The 21,815-nt window shown below is 49.8% G+C and overlaps 1 protein-coding gene across 3 annotated transcripts in view; it reads left to right on the top strand.

Annotated features, from left to right (window-relative positions):
• The window catches only part of KCNC4 (potassium voltage-gated channel subfamily C member 4), a 48,569-nt gene extending 27,052 nt beyond the window's left edge, over window positions 1-21,517 (top strand). The window contains exons 4-5 of one of the 3 annotated variants that reach the window (XM_070267232.1): window positions 14,083-14,222; window positions 17,930-21,517. In XM_070267232.1, coding sequence (XP_070123333.1) covers window positions 14,083-14,222; window positions 17,930-17,944 — 155 coding nt within the window. In that variant the 3' untranslated portion in view covers window positions 17,945-21,517. Of the gene's footprint in view, window positions 1-7,398; window positions 8,282-14,082; window positions 14,343-17,929 lie in introns of those variants that run through there. The other 2 variants (XM_070267231.1, XM_070267233.1) reach the window with 2 other exon arrangements.
• The last annotated feature ends 298 nt before the right edge of the window (window positions 21,518-21,815 follow it).

Raw genomic sequence — 21,815 nt, 5'->3', positions numbered from 1 at the left:
TCTGCTTTTTGCTGAGCTCAGGTCCCTGTTTCCTAAATCGACAATACCTGGTTTGAGGAGAGAGGGTAGCTAGTGGGGGTTGGGGGGGGTTCCCTTCCTCTCTCTCTCCATACACTCTTCCCTAGGTGACCTCATCCACTCCCACAGCCTTGAACTTCCAGGCACTGGTGACAGCCACATTTATAGCTCCAGCCCAGAACTCTTCTCTCAACTCCAGTCATTCATTCATTCAACAAACAAGTATTGAGCCTCTTCTCTATTCCAGGCACTGCTCTACATGCTGGGTGTGCAACAGTGACCCAAATAGACAGCCCCTTCCCCTCATGCTCTCCATGCTCACTTGCGCTGCCTGCCAGGCCCCTCACAGGCACCTCCACCACTTCCCTGACTCTGGGCTTTGATCACCGCTCTGCCTGACTGATCCTCCCCTCTCTGCATGCCACCACCATCCACCCTGCAGCTGAACCAGAAACGGGGGTATCATCGTTAATCCTGCCCTCTCCTTCCTTAATTCCTCAGTCACCATGCACTAAGTCTTTTTAAATACCTATACTGTGTCTGGGGACCGACAGAGAACAAGACCAACAGCATCCTTGCCCTCATGGAGCTTACATTCTAGTAGGGGAGAGAGGCCAAAAGACCAATAGATAAAAAAATAGATACTAATATTTCCCACCCACGTTCCAACCCATTCACAAGTTCCGTCACTCCCAGCTCTGAAGCATGTTTCACAGATCCTCCCTCTCCTGCTCTCACCAGTCCAGACTGCAGCGGGCTCCCTCGCCTCTCCTCTGGTCTCCCTGGGTCCCATCTTCTCTTCTACCACCCAGTCTCCACCCAGCAGCCAGAGAGCTTCCTACAACAGACACCAGCTCGTGTTACCCCTGCTTAAAACCTCCAGTGGCTGGATCCCCGCCGCATCTCAAATAAAATCCAAACTCCTTCAGAGAAAGGAGGGCCCTCGGGGCCCTGCTGCTCATCAGGCCCCTTCCTGCCTCTGCAAATCCTCATGCCTCTCTCCCTCGGCCCCGTGAGCCTTTCTCACGCGCACCAGTCCCTTCCACCTTCAGTCGTCTGCACACGCTGTTCCCTCACGTGGACCACGGAACCCCAGCCCACCCGGCTCCTTCGCTTAGCTGAGGCCTCACCCTTCGGGCCTGGCTTAAATGTCACTTCCTTGGTGAGGGATCCCCCCACCCCATGTTGTTTTCTGTGACTGCAGCCGATTCATTCTCTTGGTGGTACTTACCACTCCTTGTGACTACATATATGTTTATTGCCTGCCTCCCTGAAGTACCCGGGGCCTAGCACAGGGCTAGGGCTCAGTAAATATTTTATGAATGAATGAATGGGCAGAGATGCCCCTGGCACGAGGAGCTGCTGAACTCTGTCCTCTCTTATCCCTCCCAAGCTGTCTCTAGCTGGCTTTTGCACCTCACTTCTGGGGCATTCCTGGGAGGCCTTGGGGGAATCACGTGAAAGCTCTTCTCTTTACATTATGCATTTCCTGCCTGAGAAACTGTCAGGATAACGAGGAGGGCTGAAACAGAGAGAGAGGGAGGGAGAGTCCCCATAGCTCTTCCTTTCAGAAGGTAACTGTTTGTACTGCTGTTTTGGGTCCTTGTAACCTTCCCCCTCCCCAGATGTGAGGGGGCTGATTCATCCTGGCTCCTCTCAGGGCCTAGCCCAGCAGCCATGCACAGTAGGTACTGGGGAGATGCCGGGTGAACCAAGAAAGGGATGGAAAAGGGAGCAGGAAGAGTGAGGAAGAAGAGGGAGGGATGAAGGGAGTGATGAAGAGATGAAAGAGAAGGATGGAGGGAAGTGAGGTTGGGGCCTGGGAAAAAGCCGGGATTGCCTGACCCAGCATGGCCCTTAAGGCAGCCCTGTCACCCCCCACACACTCTTTCTTGCACTCAGAGCCCTCCTCCCAGACCCTGGGGCTGCTGGACGTGACTGCCCCTGAGGGCCCCTCTGCAGGGACCTTAACCCTTGGAGCAACTCCATTCCTAATAGCCCTAGAGACTCCTGCTCAGCACCGGTCCCCCCACCCCCACCCTGTCTTTAGGCCCCAGACCCAAGGACAGTTACTTCAAATTCAGTGTAGTGATCAAGTGTTCAGAGCACACAAAGGAAAACAAAACCAGACTTTCCTCCACGCCCTCAGCCCTCAGCCCCAGAGGGGCTCCAGGAGGGGGTGTCCTCCCACTGCTTCAGGGCCAGGCTTTGCCAGCGGCCCCTCTGGAATACCAGGGGCAAGCTCAGGAGGCCAGAGGCCCAGAGGAGCTGTTCCTGGTCTAGATGTTGCCATGGTGGCTCTCCCTGGGGTGGCGGCTCCCAAGTTGCTATGGAGAGCAGAGTTATGCCACTGCCACCACCACCACCACCACCACAGAGAGGCTGCCCCGGGATCCTGAACCCTTGCTAGGCTGCTGGATGGTCAGCCTAGTGGCCAGTCTGTGCCATCCTCTCAGTATGCGAGGGGGGAGCGGCACAGAACCATGAACGTGAGTCAGAATTAACCCCCTTCCCAACACTCCAGCAGCATCCAGGCTGGTGCCTCAGGACCTTCTCCTCCCCTCAGGGGACAACACTGTTTGTACTCCTGGTGGATCAATTAGGGACCTCATCTCTCTCAGGAACCCACTAGAAGTGGCACCCAGTTCCCAGGGAACCTGGGGGTGGAATGGTGAGGGTAGGGGATGGGTAAAAATGCTCCAGTGGTACCACTCTCCCTCTGGGCCTCAGTGTGCTGGACTGTGACAAGCTGGATCTCCCTGGAAGAATTGAAAAATTCGTCTCTAGTACACTCCATCTTTCCTCCTGGGTTTTTCTCTACCCTTGCCAGGGACTCTCACTGACCGTCACTCCCTTACTGCCTCCAAAACACATATATTTCCAGGGTCCTTCTATTCTCTTCACTTTCTCTTCGTGTTCTCATCTATGCATAGGAAAGTATCTTGTGTCAGTCATCCATACTCTAGTATAAGCTAGGGTCCCTGTATATTTTATTTCCCAGGACATAGGATTATTAGACCTCCTCCCAACTTATGGAGCAAGAGCCTTGTTCTCTGTTATAGAAAATCCTAGCACCAAAGAGCTCCAAGCAGGGTAGATAATTGTTTGATCAGAGGAGAAAGAACACAGGAGCTTCCTTGTGTGAGTCAAATTAGAGGCCAGGGTTCTACAAGGACGTCTGGGTTGGTTCTGATTAACAAAAAAGAAAATGGAGCACAAAAGGGAAATGAGAAGTGATATACAATAGAAGTTGCCTATGTCTAGAAGATCCTGTCTCTACTTTTTGTCCCCCTTCCACATTCCAGTATTAAGTCCTCTGCCTGGCAAACTCTTATTCATCCCTCAAGGCCCACTCAACTATCATCTCCTCTGAGAATCCTTCCTGGACTCTTCCTTTATGCTCTCATAGCACCTTGTATACACCTCCATTATAGTATTGATCACAGTAATAGCTGATTGCTTGTTTACTCATTTATGGATGCTTCGTTTATTAATGCCTTTATCTCCAGCCCCTTCTCAGTGCTCAGGAGCTCAACAATGGATGAATGAATGAAGGAATGATTGAGCAGACAGTAAATGAGCTAGCTGCTCGCTGCTGACTTCAGTCGTTCACATCTGTCATTCTAGCCTCTGTCTGGTCTCAGAATTCATCCAGAACAAATTCCCTGGGATGCTGAACCTCTCCCTCTACCACCCCACCACTGTGTGCCAGCCAAGTCTCTCCTCCACCACCACCATCAGTGCTCCCATATGCAGCCCCCCACGCCCCTCAGCTTCCAGGCTCTGACCGGCTGGGCCTTTCTTTCCTGGTCCCCATCTGTGAAATGGGGATACTTGTATCATGTCCTGCAGATTTGCCAGGAGGAGTAAACGGAGGTGGAATACATGGAACAGCCAGCCAGACTCAGGCAGGTGACGGCTCAGTGCATATCCTTCCCTATTTGTAGAGAAACAGTCGGGGGGCGGGGGGGAAGGCCTGACTTCCACAACAGAAAGTACCAGAAACCCTTTTCCAGAAATCCCTTGCTAGGGCCATTCACTGTGGGAATATGGGATGGAGATGGTGTCCATTTGAGGCAGGGCCTTGGGACGTGAGTGCTCATGAGACGACTCGCTGGGGTGGCCATTTCCCTCTTGGTGACCCAGAATCAGTGATGCGTACAGACTTGCTTCCCCTGAGAAGTCAGAGAGCGGCCTGCAAAGCTGCCTGCTTCCTGTGCTTGGGGGCACCTCTGCCCCGCTTCCATTCCTCCTCTCTGCCCCAAGGCCCGGGGTCCAGAGCTGCCCCACGTCTTCACACACACCTGCCAGCTGCTGAGAATGGGAGCCAGGGAGGCCGTGAGAGAAGAGAAAGCAGTAGAGGAGAGGCAGAGAGCAGGATCTCAGGAGAGGAGGAGGAGGAAGTGGAAGAGGAGGAAGGGGGAGGAAGAGGAAGAGGGAGGAGGGGAGCAGAGGGGAAGGGGGGAGAAAGGAGAGTGGAAGGGAGGGGGAGGGGAAGCCAGGCTGGAGGAGAGAGAGAAAACGTGGCTGGGGGAGGGGAGGAGGGGAAGAAGGAGCTGCCGGCTAGTCCTCCGCGGGACCTAAGATGAACTGAGCAGGCTGGAAATAGAACAGCGGGGCAAACCCAAAATGCTCTGTTTGGGTGTCTGCTGAGCCAGCACGTGAATGAGCAGAACTGGGGGAGCAATTCAAGGAACAAATAGATCATTTCACCTCAGGGGGAGGTCAGAACGGGAAGCATTTATCCCAGCTCTCCCAGACTTGTCGGGGTTCTTTTTCTGAAGATGTTTGCTTTACATAATCATTATTTTTAACAGGCTAGCTTAGTGGCTGGGTTAGCCTGCCACCACCCCGTCTTTGGCAGGTGGAAGCTTTGGGTTACTTTGAGACCAAGCCCACTCTGGGTTTTTATTCTGACTGTGGACACGTCTGGCTTCAGGAGAAGGGATCTTAATCCACTTTCCAAATGGAGACTTTGGAGTCTGAGCCACGTAATGGAATACCACTTACCTTATTTGAACAAAACCCAGTTCTGGGACGGGTCAGGACTGGCCTGCGGGGCCCTGCCTCTCTCAGCCCCCGAGAGCTCCACCATGCCTTTTGATGACCAGATTTGATGCCAGGAACTTCACCCTGAGAGGTGCCCAGAGCACTGAGGCCCTGCCGTGCTGGCTCCTTCCCTGATCACAAGAGGTACCACCTGTTTGTTCCTCTCCACCAGCCCCCACCACAGCCCTCTGTTTCTCTCTTCCTCCACTCCTCCAAACCCTTTCTCTCTCTTTCCCCACCTAGGCCCCCACGGGGGCTCTTGGGTGGCAAAGAGAACTTTCTGACTCTCAGGGCCCATGAACTCCCTGAAATTGCAGCCAAAGTTGTGTGTATGTGTGGGTGAATGTACATTTCCTAGAGACAGGATCCAGAGCTTCCATCAGATTCTGAGGACTTTGAGCCCACCACCGCCCCCCCCCCCCCCCAACATGAAGAACTGTTAGTCTAGAAGTTAGAGGTCAGGCCAGCACAGGCTATGAAGACAGCTGGAGCCAGTGGCCTCTGGCAGCTGCTTTTTGGCCCAGCCCACGTCCTCCTCACTGTGGGGTTTTTGCTCCATCACAGATTTCTTGAGAATTCAGATCAGCTCTACTTGGGACTGAGTGTGGACAGCTATTAGGGGCCTAGAGCTCTAGCCTTGCGTCCACCAATGGCTGTACAATCTTTGGCAACTTGCTTGACTTGGCTGAGCTGCAGTTCTCCCTCTGTAAAACTGGGGATACAACCGCCCGCCTTAGTGAATTCTCACGAGGCTCAAATGAGACCCCGTGTCCCCGCCACTTAGCTCAGTAACTGACGTTTCATCAACTTCATTTCCTTCCTTCCTGCTCTCACTCCTTTCCTGGATGAACTTGAAGGGCCTTTCTAAGTTTAGTAGGTAGACTCCACCGGAGGACCTGTGAGGAAACCTAAACTGGGGAGAGAAAGAACCCAGGCCATTCCACAGCCTCTCCAGGAGGGGCTGGGGCCGGAGGGTAGGTCTGCAGGGCAGACGAGGGAGATGGAGTAAGCAGAAAGTCTTGACTGTGGTGGACAGGAGACCAAACCCGTAGCTCTTTGGAACACAGCTGGATATCAGACAGGACTTTGGCTTTAACCAAATATTTGACATTTTGTAGAGCTCATTTCTAAACGTGAGGCCGGGTGCTGGCAGGCCGGGGTCCATTCCCCAGTCCCTGCTCTGGGCTTCAGTTTTCATCAGGAGTCTTTCATAGGAAGCCCCAGCTAGTGATCAATTCATGGCAAAAAGCAAAGGGAAGTCTTATCTCCAAGGAGATTAGATCAGCGTTTTCCTGTTTCAACTGGGTGGTTAGTCCTGCACATATTGATTATATAACCCCAAGTGGAAATAGGGCCCTCGATTTGACTGCCTTTCCAGACTGGACACTTAGGAACACATCAGCTGTAAGGAAGCTGATTTAAGGCCCCCTGGGTCCCTGCCCCCATTGCACATGTGTGCACACACTCACGCACACACCAGCAAGAGAGATGCCTGATTGATTGCAGTTGTTGTTAGCACCATCGAATTGATTCCGACCCCTCGTGACCCTGTGTACGGCAGAACTGAACCGTGCCTGGTCTTTACCGGCGGCACAGCTTTCACCATCACAGCAACATGCAGCTGCCACAGTGTGACAATTGAAAGACGACAGGGTGGTGTGGTTCCCTGATCAGAAAAGGAACCCAGGCCACAGCAGTGAGAGTACCAGATCTTAACCACTAGACCGCCTGGGCTGGCTTGGTTGCAGAGCCACCCTATGATCTCTCCTTCCCCGCACTGCATCTCCCCTTCCTCTGGGCCAAGGCTCTCGTCTAAAGTGGCTTGTTCTGCGCACTTCGGGTAGAACTAGAAGGAAAGCAAGTCAGACTCCTCTTCTCTGACATTGATGAGGTGGGGGACCAGGGAGGATGTTTCAGAAAATTCTGGAGTTCTTCTTGGTTCCTTGTACTATCTGGGCCAGTTCCAGCTTGCGCTGCCCTTGTTTGGCCTGCCTGTTGCAGGAGTGAGAGACCAGCATCTTAGAGAATGCACATAAAGTACTCTGAGCCTCTCAGATGTAAAGACAAGAGAAATCAAAGCTGGCTCTTATCTCCATCCAGATGATGGGTAAAGATGAGAGAAATCAAAGCTGGCTCTTATCTCCATCCAGATGATGGGGATCCAAACGGTCGGCGCCCGTGCCCTTTCTGGCCTCACTTGGACAGTGGCTGAGTTAATGCCAGGTTGAGATTTCTCTTCCCCTTTACTAACCTGGCCCCAAGGCTGGCAGGGTATCAGCTGCTAAATCTCCAGTCCATTAAGAGTCACCTGCAGCCTTCTTCACATCCCAGGAGGAGTCCACTCCATCCTGACATCAGAAGCCGCCTTTACCAATGCTTTCTTCACTCTGGATTTGGGCATCACATCTGTAATCTGAAGCCTGGAAAATATTTTTAGCCACCAACCCTGACGCAGACTTTATCCCCGTTCACAACGGTGGGGGGTGAAGAGGGGAGGGAACTGACTGGAAGATTCCACCACCACAGGGCTAACAGCTCCTTGGGGATCTTCCCAAGGACAAGCCTGGCCACATCCATCCTTTTCCGAAAGCCCTTCCGTGGCTCCCATTGGATGAAGGTGAGATGTGTCTGTGCAGCTTCCAGAGACCCTCGACCGTCTGTCCCAGCCCTCCCTCCCCACCTGCCCACGCACGAGTGTCCTTTGAAATCGTGTTCTTTCCTGCGTTGGGTCACACTCTTTGCTTTCTTGGAGTGACCCCTGCTTCCTCCACCTTGTGAAACCTACTCTTCCTTTGTGAAGTCTTCTGATCCACCCTGTCCCACCGGCAGAACTCTGTGCCCTCCTGGCCCTTGATACACCTTTATGAGAGCATTTGCTGCACGAGACGTTTACTTGACTGCGTCGGACAAGCCTTTTAAGGGCTGTAGCTTGGACTCACCTTTCCTGTACTCCTGGCAACTAGGCCACAGGGACCTCCATAGATATGTTAGAAAAAATTATCGGAAATTTAGATAAGGCCAAGAGGATGGCTGTATGTTCCTTCAGGGTCCTACTGAAGCTTTGTTTAACAGACCTACACGAAGATCATTTAATTCTCCGGAACCGTGCTATCAACGTATGGCTACTGAACACTTGAAATGTGGGGAACACCACATGTCAAAATGACAATATTTTGGACATGCTGGGTTAAATAAAACATATTATTACAATTAATTTCACCTATTTGTTTTTCATTTTTAATGTGGCTACTAGAAAAACTTAAATTACACACGTGGCTCACGAGATATATCTGTTGGACGGCATGGCTCTGCTGCCGTAGAAGAAAGTTTCACTGTTGACTTTGCCATTTGGTTTTTTGGGGGGTTTTTTTGCGAGGAAGATTGGCCCTGAGCTAACATCTGTTGCCAATCTTCCTCTTTTTGCTTGAGGAAGATTGCTGCTGAGCTAACAGCTGTGCCAGTCTTCCTCTATTTTATGTGGGATGCCGCCACAGTGTGGCTTGATGAGCGGTGCTAGGTCCGTGCCCAGGATCCAAACCTGCAAACCCTGGGCCACCAAAGCAGAGTGCACAAACTTAACCACTACACCACCGGGCCGGCCTGGTTATTTGCTATTATTAGTGAAGAACTTAGACTGTGAAGTTGCATGTTGAGTAGTAGGTTTTTGTCTGGTAGAGATTTGAGTGGTTTCTGTCCACTGGGGGAGATCGCCTGATTTTATTCCCCTGTAGGACATTTACCAGATTTGTCTCTAACTTAAAAAAATTATTTTGGTGTGCCCTTCCTTTAAGTCCCAGTTCCGTAACTGCTCTTTGAACCAGCTTTGTCATCTCACGGGCTCCCTCGTTAACTAACGAGTTCAGTAAAATCTTTGACACGTGTTCATTCCGTATCCGTATGAGACGCATGCTTTTAACTGTTTGGAAATTACTTAGATGGATCTCTATCTCCTGTCCAGCTTAAGAGAAGAGACGGAATTATTAACATGCCTGGTATTAAGTAGGGGCTCAGTAAATGTTTGTTGAATGAATAAAAAGCACTTTCTTGGACTTGGGAGCTTATGTTCAAACTGCCAGCCACACTTGGGATCCCTATCAGCCCTATGCCCGGAGGCGGGGGGATATAGGAAAGATAAGACCCTCTTTTCAGGATCCCAAACTATTTGGCTGGTCCCCAGGAAGATTCCCCAATTCTTGGAGCCTGCGATCCCAAGGGGATGCTGGTCAAAGCCAGTCCCTTCAGTCAGCTCACGGGGAGGTCCACCCAGCCTCCCCTGCCAGGGTGCTGCAGGAAGCGGGGCACCCACACAGGTTACCCTGCTCTTGCCGCCCATGCCCTGGGGTCTTGCTGACCTCAGCACTGTGAAGATCCCACAGACACCCCTGGCTGCTCCTCAAGGGCTGGACACAGAGGCGCTTATGTGTTGTAGGTCAGTAGCAGTGCTGGCCTTGAGACCCAGGTCTTCTGGAGGCCCTGGAAAAATCTCTGAGTCCTGAGTCCTGGCAGACAATTGCAGAACTATGTCTCTTCCCGCACAGTGAGCAGATGGCCGGCTGGCAGGTGAGGGTGGAAGTTGATTGCGAATTCCTTGAGGGCAGAAGTTTGTCGTTTGTATGCCTGGCACCTGCTGGCACTTTGCTGGGCGCACAGTGGACACCCAGTGAATGCTCATCCCCTCCCCGCCCATGCCCAACTCCAGCTGTAGCTGCTTCCTTCCAATGAGCCGGATAGACTCCTTGGCCGCGACAGAACATCGATTAATCAATGCCCCTCTGGGAGTCTGGGCGAGATCCGCTGACAATTAGGCATCAAGCTCAGGGGTGGTGACCTTTCAGAAGTGTCACACCAAGCCCACCCTTGCCTTACAAAAACAGAGAAGTTGGTAGAGGCTCTGCTGCTGGAGGAGGAGAATAAAAGCAATATTTCTTTTCTTTTTTAATTGTGGTAAAATTTCCGTAACAAAATTTACTCTTTTTAAGTATACAGTTCAGTGGCATTAATACCTTCACATGGTTGTACAACCACTACCACCACCCATCTCTAGAAATTTCCCATCACCCCAGACTGAAACTCTGTACCTGTTAAACGACAGCTCCCCATTCCCCCTCCCCAGGGCCTGGCCATCACCATCCTACCTTCTGTCCCTGTGAATCTGACACCGCTAGTACCTCATATAAGTGGAATCATACGGTATTTGTCCTTTTGTGATTGCCTTAGCATAATGTCCTCAAAGTTCATCTATACTGTAACATATGTCATAATTTACTTTTTAAGGTTGAAAAATATTCCATTGTGTGTGTATATATATGCATTGCGTGTGTGTATATATATGTGTATATATATATATATATATACACACACATAAAATTTGATACATATTTTATTTATCCATTAATCCATTGATGAACTCTTGGGTTACTTCCACATTTTGGCTATTGTGAATAATGGATATACAAATATCTTTTCAAGATCCTACTTTCAGTTCTTCTGGGTATATAGCGAGAAGTGAAATTACTAGATCATATGGTAATTCGGTGTTTAAGTTTTCCAGGTAAAAGCAACATTCTGAGCACCTCTCTTGTGCCGGCTCTAAGCTAGGCCCTTTCCATATGAGGTCTCATTTAATCCATACAACAACCCTGTGGGGTGGAAATTACTGTCTCCACTTTATAGAAAGTGTAGGTTCCAGAAACTAATTGACTTTCTCAAGATTATAGGTAGTGACTGGCAGTCAAGTTTTGAACCCAGGCCTGCTTGATTCCAAAGCCACACTGTTCCCAGGCAGAAGGCAGTGAAGATAAATACAGTCCTCAAAAGGAGGGGCCACACTTTAAAGCTGTTAGCAGCTAACACTTTCCTTAATTAACAATTAACACCTTAGCAGGAATCAGATGCTGATGGAAGAATGGGTCGTCACTCTCCTTTTTCTCATGTCAACTGAAAGGCAGTCTTCCAGATGGTTCCCAGACACAGCTCCTCTTTCCCTGGCCTCCCACCCCGCCTCCTCCCCCATCACCAGGCTTCCCTCATTCCCTGGCTAAGGCCCCCACTCAGCTCAAGCCTCATCTCCACCCAGAAGTCCTCCCAGCCACACTCCAGGAGGGGAGGCTCCTCCATGCTTCCCTGGGCTTCGGGGCCTCCCTGGAGTAGGCCGCCCTGAACTTGGCACTATTGCTTCCTATACTAACTCACTCCTGGCTGCAAGCTCCCCAGGGCGGAGTGCACACTGCCCCTCTGGACAGCCTGCCCCTACCACGCCTGGTGCTATGGAACTGTTTGAATCAATGATTCAATGAGTGACTCATTCAATCAGCGACAGTAGGGAAGACAGGAACGAAGAGAGAGGAAACCAGAATTATCCTCCTCTACTTCACTATTTGTGTAAGACCCGGCTGTGAGTTGCTCAGAATAATTTGTGTGCCACATTTGGCACCACTGCGCAAACCTGAGCCATTTTGGGGTTGGAAACTCCCAGGAAAAGCAACGGAATTATCCTTTTGGAGAAAATATGCCCACGCGGTTGGCCCAAGGAAGGAGAGGAGGGGCTTTCAGTGTTGGCAGAGATTTCATGTCCCGAGGAAAACCAAATCCCAAGGGGAGAAACTGTTCGTGAGACCTTGAGCACCATTATTCATTCCTTCATTCACTCAGTCATCCCAATGATCAGACCTGCACTTGCTCTGAGCCAGGCACCCAGCTCGCACCCAAGGGAAAAAGAGAAGGAAAGACCCACTCCTGAGGTGTGGTGTGCTCAGACGCAGCCACTGGGCCAGGAGAGGCCCCCGGCTTCTCTGGGAGGAGGAGAGGAGCGGCTGCGGCAGGGGAGGCTCAGCCAAGCCCACGGCCAGGAAGCAGGTGGCTGCTCCTGAAGCCAAGCCCCTCGATTGCAGGGAAGCACTGGCTTCACCTGCAGGTTCAGCTGACGCTCCAGCCTTTGACGTCAGGACTGGTGGATGAGGACCTCGCAGCAGACAGGGAGGGCAGGGGAGGCAGTCAGCAAACAGAGAAATAGCCAGGTATCCGGGCGTGGCAGCTGTTCACACCCAGAGGGTAGGCAGGGAGTGCCAGCACAGTAGCGGAGTTCATTGGCCAGAGCCCTTGCAGGACCTCCATGTGGGCGCCACGAAGTCTGTCCCCACCACCGCACACTAGTCCAGCTTGGCTTAGAGCACAGTCTATTTAGAGGGCTTCAAGCTCCGCAGGCCAAGAACATGAAAATGTAGTGAAAAATGCTGCTATGAACATGGTGTACGGATATCTCTTTGAGATCCTACTTTCAATTCATCTGGGTGTATATCCAGAAGTAGAATTGCTGGAAGGGCAGCAGAAAAAAGCAGAAGCAGGAACAAGTGTAGCAGAATGAGATAGGATTTGAACTTGATTAGAGAGCAAGGCTTTGGGGTTATTTGCCCAAGAGAGAAGGCACTTAAGTGACTTGGTCATTCATAATTATTTGTAAGGTGTTAGGATGACAGCAGTAATCCAAACGGTCCTCACTCTATGAGATGAGCACGACAGGACACCATTCCATTGTGCAGGCAAAGGAAACGAGACACTGAAATGTTATGGCCCTTTCTGGGCACTGAGTTTGTCAGTAAAGGAGATTGAATGCCAGTGTTTCTGTCCTTGGTCCAGGGTCGTTGCTCACTCCAGGCTGCTTCTCCTGACGGCATGGGTACAAGGTGGGTCCCACATTGGGGGGATTTTGAGACCAAGCCCACAAGGGTGAGCCACCTAGCTGCTCCAGGTCGCTCCCTGAGGACTGATCATAGGAAGGAGCCGGGGGGAGCAGGCCCTAAGTCACCTGGGACCTGCGCAGCCTGCTGCACCCCCACTCTTCATCCGGGTGCCCAGCCCTGACTGGTCCTGGCAGCTTGAGTGCATTTACCTTACCAGGCCTTAGCAGGGGTGGCTTGGGGGAACTCAGAGGCTTCCTGGCTGGAGGAGGATGTCCAGGTTCTGTGACTCAGTGTGCTTGCAAGAAAATAAATTCGCTAAAATGATTTCTTTTTCCTTCCAACATAGAAATGAAGTTCATAATCTAGCCCTGGCTGCCAGAGGAGAGCCCTCTCTGAATTCCTGCCCTGTCTTGAGTACAGCCATTAAGTGGTCATTTGGGTTCAGGGGATGGAAGTCTGCCCGCAGGGCTGTGCCTGGCCTGGTTAACTCCCTGGCGTAAGCCCGGGAGAAGGATGGAGCAAGGCTTTGCTCCCCACAGGGCTCTCCCTCCCAGGCTACATGGAGCACTGAGAAATGCGCTCCCTTGGTCACAGGGGAGAGGGTGGATGGCTCAGCTCAACCTTCCTCTCCGCTCAAAAGAGTTCCCAATGCCCCACCTGCCTAGAGTAGGTCTAGCACATTAGCACATCCACTGGGCATTTCCTCTGGGCCAAATATTGGAGGAGGTGTAATTTCCACACTAAAGATGAGAAACCTGAGGCTCAGAGATGTTAACTTGTCTGGGTCAGGCAGCTAGTGAGTTGCAGCTCAAAGCCTGGCTCTGATGGAATCCTTGCACCGGTCATTTCAGGTAGGTATTGTTATCAGTTTTGCATAGGTGAAGAAACTGGGGCTCAGACAGGCTGAGCGAGCCCCTCAGGCAACAATCACTAAAAGATACACCTAAAACTAGAGCTGAAAGCCCTACCTCTTTCCAGTCTCCTGTCCCCACTGCCACTGGCAGGCTGTCCTCCCTCACACTGCCCATGTTGGGCTTCATACCTTTGCTCACTGGGTCCCTTGCACCCTCAACACCCTTCTCCCACCCGGTGCTTTCAGGCAGCTCTCTGAAGCCAACTCTGAACATCCTCACAGTCCGTCTGTGTGGTCCGGCTCCAAACGGCTCCTCCAAAGTCTTCCCTGACGCTTGAGCTATGCCAAGCACCCCCTGTCTCTTCTTCCCAATCTCCTGTTGCATTTCCTAAACCTAAGAGCACTTAGTGATGGTCTGTTTATGTGTCTTTGGCTTGTTTCACATGCGTAGACCTTGTTCCTGCCCCTCTTGCCTTCCCTAAGGGACAACAGCCAATTATCTGAGATGTCACATTGCCTACAGCCTTGAGATGTCAACTCCAGATTACACAATCTTCCTGAGGGCCGAGGCCACCACTTCTGTGTTTGCCACATCATCTAGCACAGTGCCAACTACAAAGAAGGTATTGAATAAATTCCACTCATTTGTCCATTATTGTTCAGAGCGGCTGACTATTCATTATCTTGAATCTTCTTGAGAACCTTGTGAGGTGAGTATCCAGGTTCCGAGGTATCCAGGTTCCTAGCTAAGGTGGCTAGCTGGTTAGTGGAAAAGCAGGACTGGGAGGCAGATTTTCTGATCCCATGTGTAGGACTCTTTCTTCTGCCCAAGCCACAGATATGTGATCAGCTGTCTCCTGGAATGGTATCCCTGAGCAGCAGATTCTCTCCACTGTTTCTCCCTCCTTAGAGCTTTGAGAAGGGTCCTGCTGGGTCCTGGGAAGGCCTTGTCAGACTGGCCCGAGGGAAGCTTGAGTTAGAGGATGAGGAGGTAAGGAGCATCTCAGGTGAAGCTCTGAATGAGTCCAGCACCTGGGAGGGCTGGCATCCTGGTCCAAGAGGGGATGCCCCCAGTGCCCTCCAAAGGGTCATGCAAGGTCTCAGGTCTGCAGTGTCCCTGCCCCACCCCATGGCCGTGCTGGAGCCACCAGTGGGGACAGGTGATCAGTTACAGCTCAATCCCCAGGAAGCCACAGGATCCTTCCTCCAGCAAGAGGGGAAAGGAAAACCATCAGCAACCTGCTCTTGCCTCGGGAAGGAGGAAACAATCAGGGCAGAAGGAGTCGCTCTTGTTGTTTTGCCCACAGAGCGCAGGAGGGAACCGGAAGCCCAGCTGCTTCCCTCAGGCAGTGGATGCTCCTATCGGGCTATCTGGAGCTTCTTTGCCAAAAAGAGGGATTAGGTTGCATGAAACCATTCTCATTCTCGGCCGACAGCCTGAAGGATTTGGGGTGCATCCAGGAGCCCAGCCCCTTCTCTCTGCTCCAAGCTAATGAGCAGCCACAGGATCTGACCCCCTGAGGCTCAGGAGGGCGGTCAGGGTCACAGCCACATCTTCATGTGATCTGGTGCCTCATCCATGGGATCCTCATGTGCCTGCATAGCACCTACGTGTATCTAGGAACAGTCCCCCAGCGTTATGGCCATTTTCCATTTCTCCATCTCGTGGCTCATCTGCCTTGAGGAGGAGGCAGGGGTTGGAGCTGGGGCTGGGGCTGAGTGTATGACACCTGCCTTTTGAGAGCGGCTCTGGCACCGACTGCGTGCTGTAAACTCTGCACAGCTTCCTGCTCTGGGAAATGCAGAATTAATTGAATGACATGTGCAGCGATTACGGGAAGGAGATGGGGTGGGGGGAGGACTGTTTGTGGATCCTGCCAAGGAGGCTAGGAATTAATTCAACCTGTCACTTTATACTGAGCTCCCTTAGCAGGTGTCAGTGGAGCAGTCACCTCATCTATCCCGAATACAGTACCTCATAGCCTGAGCATGCACTTTACAGAGCTGGCCAGAGCCTCTGAGGCACTTGGAGAGGGCTGGTGCACTGGGGTAGAACAGGCCACGGCTGCAGCTGCGACGCCATTCGATTCCACCCCAGTACATTCAATCCAGCATTAGCTCACCACCTAGTATGTGCTGGAAATGCTGCCAAGGTTATAAGTAAAATCATCTTCAAGTGGAGGAAGGTCGCTGCTAGCAGAGAAGACATCCAGGTATCCACGTAGTATGTCTGCACTTTCAGGAATAATCCCAATTTCAAACACTCTGTAAACTCTAGTGAGAGCAGAGAACATATGCTCTCTCTTATTCACACCTGTAATCCCAGTGCCTGGCACAGAGTCTGGAACAGAGTATGACTTAATGTATGTTTGTTGAATGAGCAAATGAACACGTGTCTCGATCATTACTTGGACCAGCTAGTTCCCTGGAGCTTTGCAGGGAGTTAGGATTCAAGGTGCTCTCTGCTGGCTGTCCTCCCAGAAGCCCTCGGTTTCCTCTCAGGGGATCCTCCTCACTTCTCCACCTTCTTCGCTCTGGCATACCCCTCCAGACCTGTGCTCTGCAATTTTGCATTCAATGCCCCACTCTATGCCCCCCAAGCCCAAGTTGCCAAAGATAACTAATATTAGCAAGTCAGAGTCAGCACAGATTCACTCTGAGATGCTTGGCCTGGCTGGAGAGCCCTAGACAGAACCAGATGTATTTTTAGCTCTTTGGGGATACGGAAAGGTATTGAGATGCAGTCCTCGTTACAGACACCCGGGCAAATCAGTATTCTGCTACTGGCCTCCCCACACCAGCAGTTTCCATTCAGTGTCTCAAAAGCAAGGGTTGCCATGGAGATTGAGTGCCGGGGCAACCGAACTTCCTGTCAGGAACCAGCGGCACAGGTAGGGCTCTGGGCCAATGGGAATCCAGGAGCTCCTTGGATGGCCATGGTTTCCCCTCCTGAAGGCAAATGCTGGCAGAAGTCCCTGACATCCTCGGAAAGGGTCAGCCGGGAGCCGGAGGATGCTGTCTCTGAACTTCATTCAAGGACGGATTGATTCTGTTTCTCCCTCGCACCTGCCATAGGACTGGTTTAGTTCTTTCCCTGTTCCTTTGCCCAAGGACTTTGGCCACCTAAAAAGCAGACTGGAAGCTTCTTAGGAAGGAAGGTGGCAGGGTCATTTTGTAATAGAGGCCAGTCCTGGCAAGTACCTAGAACCCAAGCCATGCTTGGGGCTGGGGAGGCCAGGTCAAGCCAGTTCGAGAGCCATTTGAATTCCAGTAACCCGCTTTTCTGGATGGCACTGTGCAGGATTATCTTATTTTATCCTTGCTATCGTCTGGGGAGACAGCCACGACAGGTGGCATGGTCCCCACTTTCCTCATTTAATCAACAAACATTTCTTGTGTGCCTGGTATGCTTGGCAACTGCAATGAAAAATCCCAGCTCCAAGAGGCTAAGGGACCCACCCACAGTTACAAAGCTAGTAAGGGGTGGAACCAGAAGAGCACCAGGGCTGTCCAGTCCATAGAGTCAGAGGGATAAGAGCCCAAAGAAGTTCTCAGAGAGCATTTAGCCTGACCCTCACACTCCACAGAAAATAAACTGAGGCCCGGAGAAAACCTGAAACTTAGGAGATGTAGAAGAGGACCAGGATTCTTTTGCCCATTCTTCTCATCGCCCACAGCTCTTTCCAGAGAAATAGGCTGCCCCAAACTTTTACAGAACCCTCGCTCAGTGCCAGGCACTGGATCAGCTAAGAATTTCTTTTAGTTGTTGTTAACAGACATGACTACAGTGACTTAAACAAACTAGGGGTTTATTCTCTCTCATAAAAGCATCCCAGAGCAGATGTTCCAGGGCTGTGTGAAAGCTCAACAAAGTCACCAGCTCAACAAGACTCATCAGTCGTCAGGATGCAGGTTCCTTCTAGCTTTCTGCATCACTGCCATTAAACACCCAAGATGGCTGCTGGAGTTCTAGCCATCACATCCACATTCCAGGCAGGAAAGAAGGATAACAAAGGAATAAAAAGGCCTGCATGCCCCCCTGTCTCCTTTAGGAGTCTTCCTGAAAGCCCACCTAAGTTCCACTTATAACCCATTAGCACTTACTAGTTGTAAGGGAGGTTAAGAAAAGTTATCTTTTACCTGGGCACATTGCTACCCTAAATGGGGTTGTGGCAGGAATGAAGAATGGGGGAATGGTATTGGGAGTAATTTCTGCCATAGGCACTGTGTGTGGATACTATATATATATATTTCATATTTGTCCTAAGATTTATAAAGGGTTTTGTTTCCTACTTCTTAAAACTTTTCTGTGTTTCTAAATTTTCTGCAGTGTGTATATATTTGACAATGAGAAAAAAACCCAAACTGCCCATCCATCCTCCTCCTAACCGCCCACACAGGTGATTTATTAGCCCTGCTCAGAGTCACCTACGGTAGTACGCTACTTTCATGAAGACGGCACAAAAATTCTTAAAATGGGATTTGAACAAAATATCAATTCGATTCAGTTTGAATGAAACCTACAGACCTTGTAGAGATCACCCACCCTCGGATGAGGCTTAGAGCAGAAGTGGCAAATCTACCCAGGAGCTGGAGAAAATCAAAGCTTCAAGCAAAGCCAGCTCCCCAGCCTCGAGCCTCCCCGGCCGCCAGCCGCCAGCTCCTCTCGTCCGGGAGCACCTCCCACACGCAGCCTCCTGGACACTGAAATCCAATGCCCTCTGGGGGCTGCAGGGCTGCCGGGCTGCACGCCGGCCTGGAGTCATGCTGAACATCGGGGGTAGACGCCGTGGGTCCACCCGGGAGACTCAGCCTCGCGCAGATGGCTGGGGTTATTTATGAATTAGAGCTGTCCTCCTCAAGAACCCGTGAGGCAGGTCAAGGACATGGAGGAGCTCCACGGTAAACCAAAGCCAGGGCCCAGGCATCCTGACTCCTGCCACCCCCACGGAAATTCTTCAGGAGTGAGTCACAGGCCAGCACAGGAGCATGACTGGGCACACAGGGAACCCACTTCAAGACTTTCTCCCAGTGTGGTGCTTCTTGACAATATTTTTAGCTAATACGTTGTCCAAGGCATGATGGAAAGGTCTTTGAGAGGGGCTCGTGAAAAAGCAAGGGTCAGTGCATTCAGTATGGAACTGAATGGGGGTGGTGCGCTCCTGAAATAGCCCAGATCTCCTAGTGTATCCCAGAATCCATTTTCCCCTTAATTTTACTAAATGAACACGAATTTTTTGGGGGAGAGGTAATGTGCTCAGTGGAAATATCTGATCTCAGGCTCACTTGCAGATGTTCATAGAACTGGATAGTAAAATATGGCTAAACATCTCTGGGAAGGCTGTCCATCCCTAACAAAAGGCAAAGGCCCAGGAGGAGAAGACTGCATTTTGGCCTCACCCCTCCCCTTCTTCCTGCCTGGAGGGAGAAGGAGATGCTCGGGAAGGAAGCAGCCATCTCACAACTGAAAAGGAAAGCCTCATGCTAGGAGGCAAAGCAGGAAGCTGGAAGGATCTGAGGTCCTTCGTGACGTTCTTGACAATGTCCCTGGACTACCTACCCCCTGATTTCTTGTTATACTACAAAAATAGAAGCCCCATTTGGGGAAGCCAGTGCGGGTTTCTGTTACAGGAAATGCAATCCTAACTGATGCCTACAGATTGCCAAAGGGCTGTGTGTGTTTGTGGGATGACAGACTCGCCAACCGACGTGCAGTTCCTGCCCTGCTTCTGTCCCCAGGCTCGCTTCCTCTGAGGTTAGAACTGGGTGGCTCGGATCAGACCACTCCATTTATCAGGGGCCGAAACCGTGGCTGAGTTCTTGCAGCAGAACTCCCAGCAGGCCTGGACACGTACCTCAGACTAGGCTGGGCTGTTCCTCAGTTGTTCATCTTACACATCAGTCTGGGGGAAAGTGAAGAATTAAGTCCCATGGACTGCTTTTACCCCTCCCAAGAAAGAACGTGGCACACAGGAAGATGCTTCTTGGCTAAGAAGTCCCTGAGAACTTAAACCTTGGTCCTCCCAACCCAAGAATAGAATCTTCTCCCTTTCCCTTCACCTTCCCCTTTCAAAACACTGTGGGCATAAAATCGCTTCCCACTGACGGCCCCATAGACCATGGATCTCAGTCCTTTGGGATTTGTGACATCTTAAGGCTATGTGGGAGGAAATGATGACTGTATCATGTCAGACTTTTCTCAATTCAACCAACGTGTTTTTGAGTGCCTACTATGTATCCATATAATCTTCACAAAATGAGCAAACAGCTTTAAAAGATTCCTGCAAAGAAATCCGGATTAGAGATATTATCAATAATGCAAACATAAGAAACAATAAGAAAATATCTGGAATGACCTTTCTCCTTCTGGATAAGCTCGTCATTGGCCATATTGTAAGGCAAAAGCAATAACAATCTAATTGGATCTGAAAGAAGTTGACAAAAAATTCAACATTTTCAAGATAATTCCCTGAAATATGGTTGACGTTTATTATTGTTAATGAAGGTTATTGACCTAAGAGTTTTTGCCTTGAGATATTAGCTAATGATAGCAGAAAGCTTCCCAATTAGTAAGGTATTTAAAATCAAGCATCTGGACCATGAACATGAACTTCTTCATTTATTTCATCAATGCTTAAAGTCATTACAATACTTACCTGGTTATTTAACAACATTTCATTAAATGTAATAATAAATGGATACAAGAGTCTTGGTAATTGCAAAACATAAAAAACCACAAGCCCTTAGGGAAACATTTGCTTTTTCTACTGCGAAAAATGGCTGAAATACTACACGAAGAGCAATACGGGCACAAAAAATGGAATCTTTTGTTATCAGCTGTTGTTGAAAAAGGCGTAGCAAACATTGCTGAAAATTTTAAGACATAAATATTAGACAAAGGAAATTCCTTATAGGAAATTTGATTAAGAATATAGAGATTTCCAACATCTCAGTTAATGGGATTTGCTAGCTTTTATTATATATTAGAAATACATGAGAAATAATTTTTTTTAATCTTTTATTTTTATTTATTTATTTTTTTGTGGAAGATCAGCCCCGGACTAACATCCACTGCCAAGCCTCCTCTTTTTGCTGAGGAAGACTGGCCCTGAGCTAACATCCATGCCCATCTTCCTCTACTTTATACGTGGGATGCCTGCCACAGCATGGCTTGCCAAGCAGTGCCATAACTGCACCCAGGATGTGAACCCGCGGACCCCGGGTCACCAAAACGGAGCGTGTGTGCTTAACCACTGTGCCACCAGGCCAGCCCTGAGAAATAACTATTTTTGAACCACTAAAGGAAGGATGTGTGGGAGAAGAGAAAATAACTTCCTTAATAAGAATGTTTTATGGGAAAACTATTGACTGGAATAAAAAGAGGGGCTGGAGTGAGGTTACATAGACCCATACTTGATCTTCATTCACTCGACAACAAAGACGTTACAGACACATGCGCACAAAATGCCAAAGGTTGTCACTGATGTTGTTAATTTCATAAAAATAAGGTCTTCAAAGTAAAAGAGAGTCTTTATGCCACTTAGTAACGGAATATGGATTGACCAGGAGGATCTTTCCTATCACACAGAAGTTTGCAAGTTTTCTCACGGCAAGTACTTAAAAGAGTTACCAACCTTAAGGAAAAAAATGTTTTTCTTACAGAGACAAATGTTCCATTTAATTGCCCTTCTCTGTGATGACAAATGGCTGTCAGAGTTTTTAAATAAGCACTCTTGATCCATCCCTTCAAGATAAAGGTGATGCTTGATCGTCTCTTAAAAAATACACTCACGCTAAGGAAAGAACACTTGAAAACAGATGTTTGGGTGTTTCCTTTGTTACACAATTTTGCCCAAAGCCCTCCTTGTAATACCTTTAAATTTCTGGAATCTGTACACTTAAAAAAGGATTGAAAACAGAATTTTCTAACTTGTCTTAAAATCTTTTAAATGAGAAGTCCCCATAGGTTTTGACTCCATTTTATTAAAATTATAAAAATAATAATTCTATAATATATAGTAAATAATTATAAAAATGTTTCTATTTGCTTTAAAAGAGCAAATTTTTGGGTCTTACAGCAATTATGTGATGCCTCCTGTATATGGCCTTATACTGTGGTTGTCTTATCCATGGGAGTGCGCTTTGTCCTCTGACCCAGTGGAAGCTCGGTGTAGCTTTCTTCTCCTTTCCCTGCCTCTCCTCTCCTCTCCCCTGCC

The sequence above is a fragment of the Equus caballus genome, chromosome 5 (assembly GCF_041296265.1).
Source record: "Equus caballus isolate H_3958 breed thoroughbred chromosome 5, TB-T2T, whole genome shotgun sequence".
Classification (NCBI taxonomy): Eukaryota; Metazoa; Chordata; class Mammalia; order Perissodactyla; family Equidae; genus Equus; species Equus caballus.
Note: the sequence above shows the minus strand (reverse complement) of the source record. Positions and strands in the feature narration are given on the sequence as shown.